At 42.0% G+C, this 14,306-nt stretch overlaps 2 protein-coding genes across 2 annotated transcripts; one reads left to right on the forward strand and one right to left on the reverse strand.

Moving 5' to 3' along the window:
• Window positions 1–3,312: 3,312 nt before the first annotated feature.
• Window positions 3,313–4,013, reverse strand: LOC143140930 (achaete-scute homolog 1b-like). The gene has a single exon (XM_076302094.1). The coding sequence runs from the start codon at window positions 3,913–3,915 to the stop codon at window positions 3,313–3,315; it is 603 nt and encodes a 200-aa protein (XP_076158209.1). The 5' UTR covers window positions 3,916–4,013.
• Window positions 4,014–10,280: 6,267 nt separating this feature from the next.
• irf7 (interferon regulatory factor 7) lies at window positions 10,281–14,306 on the forward strand. Its single transcript, XM_076270214.1, has 9 exons — window positions 10,281–10,441; window positions 10,701–10,863; window positions 10,964–11,144; window positions 11,231–11,319; window positions 11,492–11,543; window positions 11,702–11,842; window positions 12,526–12,912; window positions 13,170–13,285; window positions 13,500–14,306. Exons 1-9 carry the CDS (start codon window positions 10,398–10,400, stop codon window positions 13,644–13,646), a joined length of 1,320 nt encoding a protein of 439 aa, XP_076126329.1. The 5' UTR covers window positions 10,281–10,397; the 3' UTR covers window positions 13,647–14,306.

Consider the following 14,306-nt stretch of genomic DNA (forward strand, 5'->3'; position numbering starts at 1 on the left):
CCGGAAAAAGGGAGGGGGGGGGGGGGTTATTTCCTGCGGCATGACCCCTTTATCGTAGCGTGTAAAATGGAGATGCCCAGGTGGGATTACATGGGATGGCAAGACCACAGCCAAAGTCCACAGCCCTCACTTTACAAGCACAGTGGCTCACTTATCTGCTTTATGACCATGCCACACCCCCACGCAAACAAACAGTGAGACTAAATGATGCACGCGAATTGGATAGCCTGTCAGCTCTTCCGTCCCTTTCCTGCAATTGCTGCAGGTGAGGACATCAGGTAAATGCTGAGCTCATGCCCTTGCTCTGTTCCTCGAATCAACGGCCCCCACTATCCTATTTCATGGAATTCCTATCTCATCTTACATACTAACCACTCCATTCAGCCTCTAGGGTTCTCATAGCATTACAGAATGAATGTAAAAATCTAAGTAGGATATCAAAAAGTAGCAAAATGTTTTTAATAGTTCTACCAAAAACTATTAAGTAGTAGTTACAAGAGGAAAAAATACTTGTCCTGTCTGTCAAAGGTATATACAAGAAACATCAACAACAACAACAAAAGATAATTATTTTATTAGAGAATTAACAAAAGCACATTATTTCATCAGGAAGCTTCTCCAACACACATCCCCAACATACTTACAGCACACTGCCCCCCCCCCCCCCATTACACAGCACATTGTCTCATGAGGAAGCTTCTCCAACACATATATTGCACACTGCCCTCTCCCCACATACACAGCACACTATCCCATCTCCCCTGTCATCCCCCCAACACACACACCAAGACCCCTGGCAGTTGGGTTAGCCCCTTGAGCCGTGGATCTGCCCAAGGTTTCTTCCTTGGTAAGAGAGTTTTGCCTTGCCCCTGTTGCTCTTGGGTGCTCCTTGTTGAGAAGTCCAATAAGATGGATTCAGATCCAGACTGTCCCATTTAACAATGTCTATTCTAAAAGTTGGCTAAGGTCTTTGACAAAAGATAAACCACTGGCTGTGAGTTGGCATTAGCTGTTGTATTGTAATGGTGAATTATTCTAAGAACTCAAAAGCTTAGGACATGTATCAAAGAGTAAAATGAGACTCTCTGAATTGACCGAGACTGATGGATGAGTAAGTGTATGATCATTGCGCTAAATGGTCACTACCCTTACTATTGAAAGTAGCCTATAAAACAATCACGCACCGGTCAAGAGACAAACATGACCGCATCAAACAAACAACATGAGGCCTTTAGTTCTTGTCTGGTAAGAGAAGGCATAAAATGCAGCTTTTCACATACTCAGTAAGACACTTACGCCACCGGGTGTTTTTTTTTTCACTCTCTATTCAATTGTGGGACATAGTTCTTCTATAAAGAAATGAGTAATTGGTACCATTAATCATTGACATATTATTTTTTAAGGTGGGCTGTCAGACTTCATGCAACCCGTGGACTGCCGCAAGCCATTAGCCAATGAGAGGCTGAGGATAGCGGTCACTAAGTGCAGGCACGTGGCACACACCTGCATCCACACTGATGCGTATGTGTGTGCGTGTGTGTGTGTGTGTGTGCGGCCTAAAGTATTATATTTCTGTGCGCTTGAGGCCGGTACTACCACACTTAAAACTAACATTTCTATGCATGACCTAAGCCTGGTCTATAATTTGCGATTGTCGTGTATGGCAGGACCATTTCTGGATAATTCCATGGGTCATTACTTACAGATTCGAGCTTTTCAAGTTGTTTTAACATCGCGTTTGAAATGCAAAAACTGCAGGTGGAATTAAACTCGTTATTCTTTTTTCTGCTTGATTGGACTTGGCATTGCTGTTTATTTACAATAGGGACCCATACTCCGCATAATGAGGCTAGTAGCCGGGCACAATGGCCCGCACAATGGGGTGTTGTGCTCTCCGTTTTGAGTGAGATGGACTGTTTGATTGGGCTGTGCGCGAGTTTGAAAAACACAGTCGGGGATACAAGTACCCTACATCCACGATTTCATTTAGATTGATCTCAGTCGGGCAATAAGAATTTTGACCCATTATTGTCCCCGCTGGCTTGTCCGAACCCTATTTCAAAGTGAATCATTATAAAAAGGGGAGGGATACCCCACCCGTAAAAGGTACTTTTGGGTTACTGAGCAAGAACAATAAATTCACAACACACTGAGCGAGACTGCATATTAATCTTACTCTTTGACTCAATAAGGGACGCACGTCTTTTCGACGCTTTTCTCCAGACAGCTGTGTCTTTGCATATTAGTCATATATCATTGTTGTAGGCTACCAGTTTGAAACCTTTCTGGAACTGGTCATAAATTCATTGACAGGTCACCCTCTGGCTCTATTTAGGGGCTCTTTAATTGTTCTGTGTTAATGATTTTTATGGTGTAAAAAATAGTCGTATTGCTTGACCACCATACTCATGTCATCATGGTCAGTAGAATATGGGCCTATAACATCTGGAAATAATTCAAACAATAATCAGACAATGGTGATATGTATAAATAGAGAAATCTTTATTTAGATTTTTTTACACAAAATATATCTGTAAAATCGAATATGTACACTTTAGTCTACAGAAAACGGAGAGCAAGTGCATACATTGTGAAAAAATCTCCATACCATGTACCCTTAATCTTTAACATGAAGAAATAGTATTAGGCTATTCGATACACTTCTCATACATCGACACAAACATGCCAAGTAGTATCCAGTTTGAACCAGTGGATTACCCGACTAGAAAAAGTGGTGCAGATCACTAATTCATTAGTAGTCCTCACTGACCGAGGGAGGCAGTGATAACTGTTGGATTTAATGTACAAAAATAAGTCTTCGTGTTTAACAATGCATCGTATAATACAGTTAAAAACAGTAGATCATTATTTTCTTTGATAAAAGGGAGAGTCATCCTCCAAAATGTTCACTGTCAAGGATGAAAAGTCTCTCAATTGTGCCGTGTTCCTTGTTCTCTGAAGTTTATAGTGAGCAATTTGTAGGACCACCATGTTGTGTAGGTTGAATTAAGTGTTCATTTCGGTTTCGGCTGACTGCCCTACTTGTCAATTGCACTTTAAAAAAATATAGATGTCAAGGAAAGACTCCAGGTCTTCATCCTAGCATCCTAGCCCTACAACTCCTGGACGAGCACTTTCTCTCTCCTGGTGGTTACGAAGGCAGTGCTGTAAATCCGCGACTGTAAGAGTGACAGAGAGTTGCCCAGTCTGGTTGTATCCTCCCACGAGTCCAAAGGAGGCATCTCATCTCATCACACTTGCAATGCCACAGTTGATTGAGTTCTTGTCATTTTTTCATAACAAAAAATAACATCAGTATCTGTCGAACCAAGTGGTGAAATCCAGGAGTTCCTGATCCTCCGAACTAAGGTGCTCATAACTTCCTTCGTCGGAGGAGTAAGATGACTGTGGCGACTCTGGGTCCGCAGAGTAGGTAGTGGAGAGAGTCGGCGACGGGACACCGCACTGGAACGCCGCCGAGACCGCGTCATGCTCGTCCAAGAGCTGCTGGAGCGCGCGGATGTACTCTACGGCGGAGCGAAGAGTCTCCACCTTGCTCATCTTCTTGTTGGCGGCCCCGTTCGGCACGTGCTGGCGCAGGGTCTGGAAGCCCATGTTGACCTGCTTGACCCGGTTCCTCTCGCGCTCATTGCGCCTGGCCACCGCCACGGGCTGCTGCTGCGGAATGGTGTAGCCAAGCCCATTGAAGCTGAGTCTCCTCTTACAGCGCAACAGCTCGGGCGACCTGGAGCGCTGTCTTTTCAGCACCTTCGTCTTGCTTTGGTATGCTGCCGCGGTTGGCAAAGTGCACTCTTGCGCTGGAGCGTGCAGAGTGATGGTGGCACGCCGCTCAGAGAGTCCGAAGGAACACACACCTGGTGCCATCTCCGTAGTTGTGATGGTGGTGCTCTCCATCCCGAGTTGCAGATAAAAAAAATCAGCAATCGCCGCCCAAGGAATTCCCGAGTACTGTGTTTTGGAAAGCCAACGTAGCTGTAGACTACACCGTACTTGTGCTGTGTGCGTAACGGGGGCTTTCTTTGTGTTATGGTCCAACTCTTGACGAGGCTCGCGTCAGTCGCCGATCTGATACAAACTTTGGCAGCACTCCGCTTTTTCAACACGCGTCTGACACCCCACCCCTTTAGAGATGCACGCTTCTGTGGGAGACCCCGCCCCGCTGGGTGATTCTTCTGCTCACCGACTCCGCGAGCCAGGCGCGTGGCTCCAGGAGCTCAATAAACAATCCAGCGCTTTCAGAGCACCGAGAGCACGCGCTGCGCTCATTTACATCCCAATATCTCCGAGCTGAAAGCCTATTGGTGGATTCAAACGCCTCACGACAAGGCGAAAAGACGGAGAGATAATAGCAGAGAATGAACAGTGAATGTGTTTGCTGCTTTGAAATGTCTTTTGAATTTGACAGTGTACTACTGGCAAAACTTCAGTTTATTCACCCTCCCCGCTTCTTTCGGTCTCATAAACCAAAAAATACCAAAGGAGCTGCATGTGGTATCCAGGTTACTGGGAAAAGAGAAATATGAAAACACAGCGTATGCGTTTATCCAGCTACATTGAGGCCTGAAGAAGCCCACAACATAGAATTAGTATAAGACTAAAAGTATACTCAGTGGGGTAATAATTTAGCCTGGGTGCCATTTCGAACTTAGTCCTGCCCCACATATTCTGAGTAGAATTTGAGTATGACAACGTCAGGCTAGTAATAATTACCATGTCATAGACTATCGTTTTGTTAACCAACACAAAATAGAGTAGCCTATTGGACATTCAATTATAGCCTGCAGTTCTTGCAATGGTGCTAATGTAGCCTAGGCTACACGTCATAATTTAGGCTAATATGTTTTGTGTTTTTTGTGTTTTCAGCCAATGGTAGTCCTTAAACCAACTGACCGTCAAACAAAAAATGCAGGTCTGCTGGCACTGAGACAAAATAATAGACTTCCGAATTCATCAAACCAGAAATTCACAGTCTCAACTGACTAAGCAGGGTTTCTCATACAGAATTTCGGAATTTAAGCAGTCATTCACTCATTACTAGTTCTTTTTTCTGCAGAAAAACTGTCTGGCTCGTCAGGCTATGGTGCACCAAAATACTGTCTACAACCCTAATTCTGTCCGAACTCTAACTTTTGCGCTTCTCGACAACTGAACAGGTGGCGCCCTCTGGCGACAATGTGATTTTGTACAAATCTTCAGAAATCGTTGCCGTTTTGTCCACAGCCGTTTATTGTAAAAAAAAAAAAAAAACACACGGCAGGAATTTGTGATCAAACAGTAATTCGTTTCTCTCGAAACTGCTCTCTAAATCATATTATTTATGCATCAAAATAGAGGTCTATGCCTTATGTTATCTGTCATGTGCTCCAATAGCCTACAAGACATGGTTACACAGGGCCACATGGGAGTGGTTTTTCACTTCAAATGATTTGGTGTTCATAAACTTAACCCATTAATGTCCATAATGGAAGTTTAAAATGCAATTTACAGCACATAAAGTACTAGCTGAGCAAAGCACAAATCAAAGCACTTTTTTTTTTAAATCAGTCAAAGTATTTTTAGGAGGTTAGCTGTTTTTTGTTTCCTCTAGAACACTAGGTTGGGAATTTCAGATCATTGAAAAAACTAATTACACACAAAGGCTAGACTCTTATAATACAAATTCTTTGATGAAAAATATGATAAAAAGTTATCCTATTTTACTTGTTCTTGGTTCAGTGTTGCAGTTTTGCAGTCCATATTGTTATTTATATAGCATTCCCGTGGGATTTCCCATTTCCCAAGTGTTTCCATCTCCAGATTTTATGTTTTGTTGTGACGGAGTGCCGTTGAGTATGCTATACCAATGAGCCTGGCTCTTTGGTGTTGCAGTCAAGCTGCACACGTTTACCCTGGAGACATAATTTAAGCCCTTAGTAGCTTGTCTCAACATACAGTAGTACATAACTCAATAGTCAAGAATTGAACCTGAGGGATAGGATAGGTTGTTGAATAAAAACTCAGACCAGTATGGTGTCATTACCAGTAATGACACCATTTCAGTGGTTGAAAGTCAAAATGGGTAAATCTACAACCCCAAATCAGAAAAAGTTGGGACGTTGTGTAAAATGCAAATAAAAACAGAATGTGTTAATATAGACTACAAGTCTCTTAAACCCATATTTAGCAGCAAAAGGACATACACAACATATCAAATGTTGAAAATTTGGACTATTTCATGGAAAATATATGTTCATTTTGAATTTGATGCCAGCAACATGTTTCAAAAAAAGTTGGGACAGGGAATGTTGCATTGTGCTGCTTCACCTCTTCATTTAACACAATTCAGTATATATACTCTTTTTGATCCCGTGAGGGAAATTTGGTCTCTGCATTTAACCCAATCCATGAATTTGTGAAACACACACAGCACACAGTGAACACACAGCGAGGTGAAGCACACACTAATCCCGGCACAGTGAGCTGTCTGTCACAACAGCGGCGCTCGGGGAGCAGTGAGGGGTTGGGTGCCTTGCTCAAGGGCACTTCAGCCGTGCCCACTGGTCGGGGCTCGAACCGGCAACCCTCCGGTTACAAGTCCAGAGTGCTAACCAGTGGGCCACGGCTGCCCAATTCTGTAAATGTTAAGGAACTCCGAAGACCAGTTGCTAGAGTTTTGAGAATGAAATGTTGTCCCATTACTTTGCCGATATAGGATTTCAGTTGCTCAACAGTATGGGGTATTCTTAGTCATATTTTTCATTCCATCCTAATTTGACAGGTCTGGACTGCAGACAGGCCATTTTACCACCTGTATGGAGAAATACTGTTTAAATATGTGCAGAATTTATTTTGGAATTTTTCCTGAAATATTCAAGGTCTTCCATGGGAAAATATATGTATACATCATTCAGAATTGATTGTGCTTTGCCAGATGTGCAAGATGTCCATGCTGTAGGCACTAATGCACCTCCACAGCATCATAAATGTTGGGTTTCAAACTGAGCACTAACACAAATTGGATAGGTTGGATACATGGATAGGCCCTCTCCTCTTTAGCCCAGATGAGTCCATGATTTCCAAAAATGGCAAATTTTGATTGGTCTAACCACAGGACCTTTTTCCATGTTACCTCAGTCCATTTTAAACAAGCTATATTATGACCTGTAGATGATGAACTCCCCAAATACTTCACAATTTCGTGTTAAGAAGCATTAAGATTACATTGTTTCATCTTTGTGCACACAGGTTTACGAGTGAATACCCCTACGTCTTTACTTCTAAGAGACCCTGCCTCTCTGGGATTATCTTTTTCATACCCACATGTTGCCAGTTACCCTAATTAGTTGTGAAACATTCCTCCTTTTGTTTTCTTTACCATTACACAACTTTTCCAGCATTTTGTCACCCCCGTCCCAACTTTTTTTGAAACTGTTGCTGGTATCACATTCAGAATTAACATATATTTTCCATGAAATAGTCAAATTGGTCATTTTCAACATTTGATATGTTGTCTGTGTCCTTTTTGCAATTAAATAGGAGCTTAAGAGATTTGCAGATTATTACATTCTGTTTTTATTCACATTTTACACAACGTCCCAACTTTTTCTGATTTGGGGTTGTAACCTACTAGTGAGAGGATCTTTTTCCTTGTGAAAAGCCAATGTGATTTTCCTTCTCAGTTTTTCCTTCACTTTATCCCTATAACCTCTAGTCAAATTGTTCAAATGATGGCATCATTTCTGACCACTTTAACCAGAGTAATTACCAGAAGCTGTTGCTTCCGTAGCACTTCCCTTTTGTCAGTGTCTGAACCTCTCGCTCTATCTCAGTGACTTGGTCACAAGAAGGGCTGCCAAACTAAGCTGTTGATACCAGTAAAAGCTGAACTGTGAATATTGTGGTGACTCAAAACTCACTGTTGAAATGTATTTAGAAACTTGATGCACAACTCCTGTTGTAACTCACTAAGCACTGAGTGCTTAAATTAAAATAACACAAAGTAGGAAATCCCCTTTTCATCAATTGTGTAATGTACTGGGTACCCATTAAATGCTAAGGCCAATGTGTCTAAAACTGACAAAGTGTCACGCTCCTATAGCCGTGACAACAGCGTTACATAGTGCAATACCAGGCGCTCCGGGTTAGCATCGGCAAGACTCCATTCTCCTGGTTTAAGTCAGTGTGGCATCAAAATGAGTTTGAAGCCGTTCATTTATGTAAAATAACTCCATGTTGTTGCTTTACAGGTGAAAAGTTCTATGAATGGTGCAGCGCGGAATAAGTTTGTATACATTTTCACCACAAGAGGGCACTAGTAGATCTCATGAGGTAGGTGTTGTGTGTGTGTTTTGTAGACCTAAGCAAGGACCTGAGTATTGAAAGCACTAGGCTCAGTGGCAAACAAGGGTAAATTAGCCTAACTCACCTTAGAGAAGAGCCTAATGGGTTTCTTTTGCTAAGATGAATGAGCACAGGGCTCTTCGGGGAGTTTCAGGCCTAAACACTTCCTCTGAGTTAATGGATCCACACTTGCTCTGGTGACCCAGGTCTGTCACAAAATCACATCACACTTGGTATACCCCAAAGATCAGTACAAGGGGAAATACCCCAAAGAGAAAGTAATAGAGGAAATACCCCACATCAAAACAACATTAGGCCAACAATTCCAGTGCATTTTCCCTGATACAAATTTAAAGCATATACATTCAACTTTTATGGAGCTATGCAGCCAAAGGATGGACTGAACTTCAGTAATAACACAGGTCATGAGATCGGTCAGATAACCCAGGTCTTTGCAATTCAAATCAAATGAATAAGTCTGATTTGATTTGAACTGTAAGAGATGCAATGTGTGCCCCTAATAAATAGCTACCCATTATGGTTCTGTGTATTCCTGTTTAAGGCTCAGTGCTGCACATGAATGCTAAATCTCTACAATATTTCCCTGCCAGCCCACTTCTAAAACTCCAGGGTGAATATGGACTTTTAGGGGATTTCATTTCATTGCTGAGCACTTTCTTCACCACATCTCTGTGAGAATGCCAATCACATAAAACTCCCTGATGAAACATAGGGTGGGTATCATAAAAATATATATATACTGTTAATTAGTGAACACTAACCCAGAGCAGTGAGCCTTGCTACAGCACGCTCGGGGAGCAGTGAGGGGTTAGGTGCCTTGCTCAAGGGCACTTTAGCCACTCCTACTGGTCAGGGATCGAATCGGCAACCCTTCAGTTGCAAGCCCGAAACCCGAATCAGTAGGCCATATATATATAGAGAGACAGAGAGAGGAAGAGAGAGAGAAAGAGAGAGAGAGAGAGAAAATAGCATCAATTTTGCAGATGCAATAAAGTAGCCTGCGCACAGATGGGGGGGACCTCTTTATGTAGGAACAGAGAAGTGCCCTGTAGGAAAGGATCACTTCTTTATTCCTGTGGTTTGTCTGTGGGGGGCCTTACGTGTGTGTGTGTGTGTGTGTGTGTGTGTGTGTGTGTGTGTGTGTGTGTGTGTGTGTGTGTGTGTGTGTTACTTAGGAATCACATGTTATCGGTTAACTCAGGCCAAACCATGGTAAAAATATCACTACAGTGTTAAATGAATCACACAACCACACACCTGTACCTTCCTCAGAACTGGTCATACCCGGTCATACTGCAGGACACCTGCAGATCAGATGGAGTATCATCTGAAAGAGAGACAAATATCAACAGCAGCAGAACTTCCCATTTTAAAATGGTACTTTCTCCTGTAATATATTATGTTTTAGATTAGTCATTGTCATTAGATTTTATTAAATAAGGCGGAGGTCAACACTATTGCCTACAGCCTATCACCCCAACTGTGTATCTTATTTTTCAGGAGAATCAATGACAAACGTAATTAAGGATCTTAACACTGAACATTGCAATGTTTGCTAGAGAAGAAACTAGTTCAAGACAGTTATCACTAAGATAAGTAAGTTGTCTTCTATCACATATTTCATGTTAATAGTGGTGTCATGTTACAAAAGTTTATATCACAAAGAGTCAAACAAATATCTGTCAGCAAGGTTAATTTTGCAAAAGCTGACTAACTTTATGTTTATGCATTGACTTACAATAGGCTACTCTTTTTATCTTAAAACAAACCCATTGGGTTGCTTTGGGGGATTCCCTTTAATCTTTTATGTGGCAGCAATCAGACACAACAAACGTTCCAGAGGATGATGCAATAGCGTTGGTATAGCACTTTCACTTTCGAGTATTAAAACTGCTATGCTCAGAAGCTCAGAAGTAAGAAGACTAGACTACTTAACCCGCCCACTGTTGAGCCCAGCCTACTAAGTCAAAGTCAACCTGGACTATATAATAGCAGCTCAACAGCTAAACACTGGGGAAAGTTTAAAGATCAACGCAATGCAAGTGACGATTTCGGAGGGACAGTCATCGACAATGCATAGGTAATTGTAGAATTGTCTGGTTAGGTTGCTGTGCTTAGAGTAGCCTAAGTCTGCAGCCTACATTGACTTAGCCTATGCCTTTTTGTAACATAATGACGTATTTTGTGATTCAGGAATTGTAGCGAATTATGAACAATCGAACTGTAGCAATTTTCTGAATAGGATTGAGATCGCATAACCTATGAGTTATGTGAAATGTGAAAGTATTGGAAACATAGCCTATTCCTAATGTAGCCTACTATACCTGTATTTGAGGCAGCTTCAACAACAGACCTCAGTTTGGTCGCTGGCTGATACAGCAAGTTAATAGTGGGCGGTATGAAGGCTTATGTTGGCTCGATGATCAGAGAACAACTTTCCGGATCCCATGGAAGCACAACTCCAGGAAAGACTGTAATGATGGAGATAACATGATATTTAAGGTAGGCCATAGCTTCTTTATGTTTTACTATCAGCAAATATTTTCCACATGTGAGCGCAATTTGTGGTGTTACATTAATGTTCAACTTACCTGTCTTAAAGGAATGGGCCATCGTCAGTGGGAAAATTTACGAGAATCCGAATGACAAAGCCAAGTGGAAGACAAATTTTCGCTGCGCGCTTTCTAGCCTCAAAACCCAGTTCAAACAGTTGCATGACCGCTCCAAAGAGTCAGACGACCCACATAAAGTGTATCAGCTTGTCGCTCAACCTGAGTACAGATGTAAGATCTAAGCTACCCCTTGAAATCTTGTTGCAATCTTGAATAGGCCTACCCATGTTCACGTATTAACGATTTTTCTTTTGTAGGCAGCTACGAAAATCTTCCGGTGAGTTATCCCATGATTGAGGACATCTACACTGAAAACCCAGCGGATTTCTCTCCTAATGATATCGTGGTAGGCTAATATACTTAATATTGAAACGAGTCCGAATATGTTAGGCTATTCCAATGCGCCAACAGATGCCCATTGGTCTGGATCAATGACTTGACTTGAATTTGCAGGAGTAATTTAAACACAGCCATGCAGCAGCATCAAGATAATAAGTGTATTATCTCATATTTTACAGGCTGATGAGCTGTTGAACCACATGATCACCCTAGATCTGAACCCGCAGGCAGGTAGGTCAACCAGCATATAACCTAACCATCTAAACATCTTCCTTCAGCATGATGCGAACTTCTGGGTAGTCAGATTACATCTAACCTAACATAAGTAGCCTTGGAAGCAACATTATGCTTGAAGACTAAGAGTAAATATGGTTGTGTTTTTCATTAAGATCTACAGCCTTGGGTTGAAGGCTATCCTCCAAACAATCAAGTTCTGCCAGAAAACTACCCTCTCCCACCTGTAGGTCTACCAGTGGAGCCTCCTCAGCAGGAAAACACACCTGTTGCAGTGGTAGAGCCATACTATCAAGGTAAATATGAGTGCATATCAATGTAAGCATCATAAAATTACTCGGTAACACTTTACTTGAAGGTATCTACATAAGAGTGACATGACACTGTCATAACCCTAACACTAACTTGTTATGACAAAAACCCAAATGACACTTGACAGAAGCGAGTGACAGAAGCATTGTCATAAACGTTAATGACTTGTTTATATTGTTTATAACACGTTCATAACACGACAGTGTCATGTCACTCTTATGTAGATACCTTCAAGTAAAGTGTAACCAATGACTCTTACCAGAAATCAAATAAAAGTCTCATAGGTGTTAAAGTCACGTCAGAGTTGCAGAAAGCAAACAGCTGCAACCCTATTGTTAATTACAGATTTATTAGAAAATTGTATCATATCCTAGTAGGCCCACATTGAACGATAGCCCCAGCTAGGTATGGAAAACATGAGCCAGCAGCTGTTGTACTGTATCTAGTGAGCAGTGCCATCATGCACATCATGCACTGTGTGAAGGTCACCAAGTGCTGGAGAGGGCACCATTTTTTCCAAATAAATCATATGAGTATGCATAGTTTCAATGTACACTGCTTTTCACTCTGCAACATTTACAACATAAGAATGTATTCACGCTTTGTTACATAGTGTGATACTTAGCCTACTTACCATGTTGTTACTTTTCCTTTATTGCATTCTCAGCTTCTCTTTTGCCCCCCATGGAAGAGCTGGAGATCTCCATACACTACCGCAGGAAAGAGGTGCTGAAGACGAGGGTGTCGGCACCTGTGGTCCTGCTCCACCACCAGCACGAGATCGGCAACCTGAGTGGCCAGGCTGTGTGTTTCCCCAGCACAGAGGGCCTCCTGGACCACAAGCAGATCATGTACACCAGTCGTCTGCTGGAGAGCATCCAGATGGGTCTGCTGCTGGAGGTGAATCACACGGGCATCTACGGGACCCGCCAAGACATCCCCTGCAAGGTGTTCGTCAGCACCAGTAATCCTGCCGAGAGCCAGGCCGAGGAACCCAGGAAGCTGGTGAAGAACGAGCGGGAGCCACTGCTCAGTTTTGAGAAATTTGGCAAAGGTGAAGGCCCTCATGGACACACATCTCAAAATAATGTGATGTCTTCAATCTAATAACATTCCTTTTTAAGTTTGTCTTTCTAATAATCTAAATAATGTGTTTTAAGCAGAAACACTATGAGGCCTTGCAAATTAAACTTGCATTATGAAAATAAGCTTGTGCCCAACTTTAGATAGTAGACTGAATGGTAGAAGGGATGTGCAGATACATGTTTATTTTCGATTTAACTGATTCAAAATATCTAAACCCCCCTGTAGACCTGATGGAATTTAAAGAGAATAAGCGGGGATCTCCAGATTACACCATCTACCTGTGCTTCGGGGAGAAATATCCAGATGGAAAGCCCCTGGAGAAGAAACTCATTGTTGTCAAGGTAACTTGTTGCTCTGGTGTTTGTACACGGTCTGTAGATACTGTAGAAAACAAAGTATATCGGATTGAGCTTCACACAATGCTAGTTGAGCAAGATGTTGTATCAGGAGCACAGAATGAAGCTGTGTAAACTGACTGTGAAGCTCAAACTCCCCCCCCCCCCCCCCATTTTTAACACACATTCCCTTCCCCTCTTCTCTCCTCTGCTGCGCCAGGTGGTGCCGGTGATCTGTCGTGAATTTCACGAGCGCGCTCAGATGGAAGGAGCCTCCTCACTCAACTCTGGCGTCAGCCTGCAGATCTCCCATAACAGCCTGTTTGACCTCATCAACTCCACCTTCAGCCTTCCTATGCAAGAGTGACCTGACTCGAAGGTCCACTCCAGACCGTTTTGGACCAATCTCATGCCATCTTCCACCATGCTTCTTGTACTAACAAATGATTATGAGGGCTATTTTCAATATATGAAATATCTAAAAAGATTCTAGATAAAAAAAAAAACACCTTCTGTCTTGTCACTGTAGTCTCACAGCAGCTGCTCTATCATAATCATATTTCACATACTATAAGTAATATACACATGGATACATATTAGAAAATTTTACATTGTGACCTTGTGTCCACTCCATAGATGTCAGACTAATGTTAATCAGCTGATCAATTATGCAAGGGGTGTGCAATGTTTATTGCATGCTAGAAGTGTTTCTATGACCTTTGTAATTTATAATGTTCTCTTTTGAAGAATTTCCTCTTTACCCTATGGGTTGTAAATATTTTTTTTACTTTTCAATCTCTGTTGTTGTTTTTTATAAGACCTCTGTTTTTTTTTTTATATATATAGTTATTTGAAAATGTCTGATGTGATAAACACATTCCACATTTTTTCTGCCTATTTTTCTTTATCTACTGAGTCTCACGTGTTGAGCTGTGTAACATATCATCTGACCTCTGTCAGTTCCTTATTGGCTCTCATGTGGATGTGTTTTTAGCACTGGCAGAACAATAAAGATGGAGAAGTATGA

The sequence above is a fragment of the Alosa pseudoharengus genome, unplaced genomic scaffold (genome assembly GCF_046254945.1).
Source record: "Alosa pseudoharengus isolate Yale_2024_CS ecotype anadromous, Long Island Sound unplaced genomic scaffold, YU_APseudo_1.1 YU_APseudo_1.1_scf_10, whole genome shotgun sequence".
Classification (NCBI taxonomy): Eukaryota; Metazoa; Chordata; class Actinopteri; order Clupeiformes; family Clupeidae; genus Alosa; species Alosa pseudoharengus.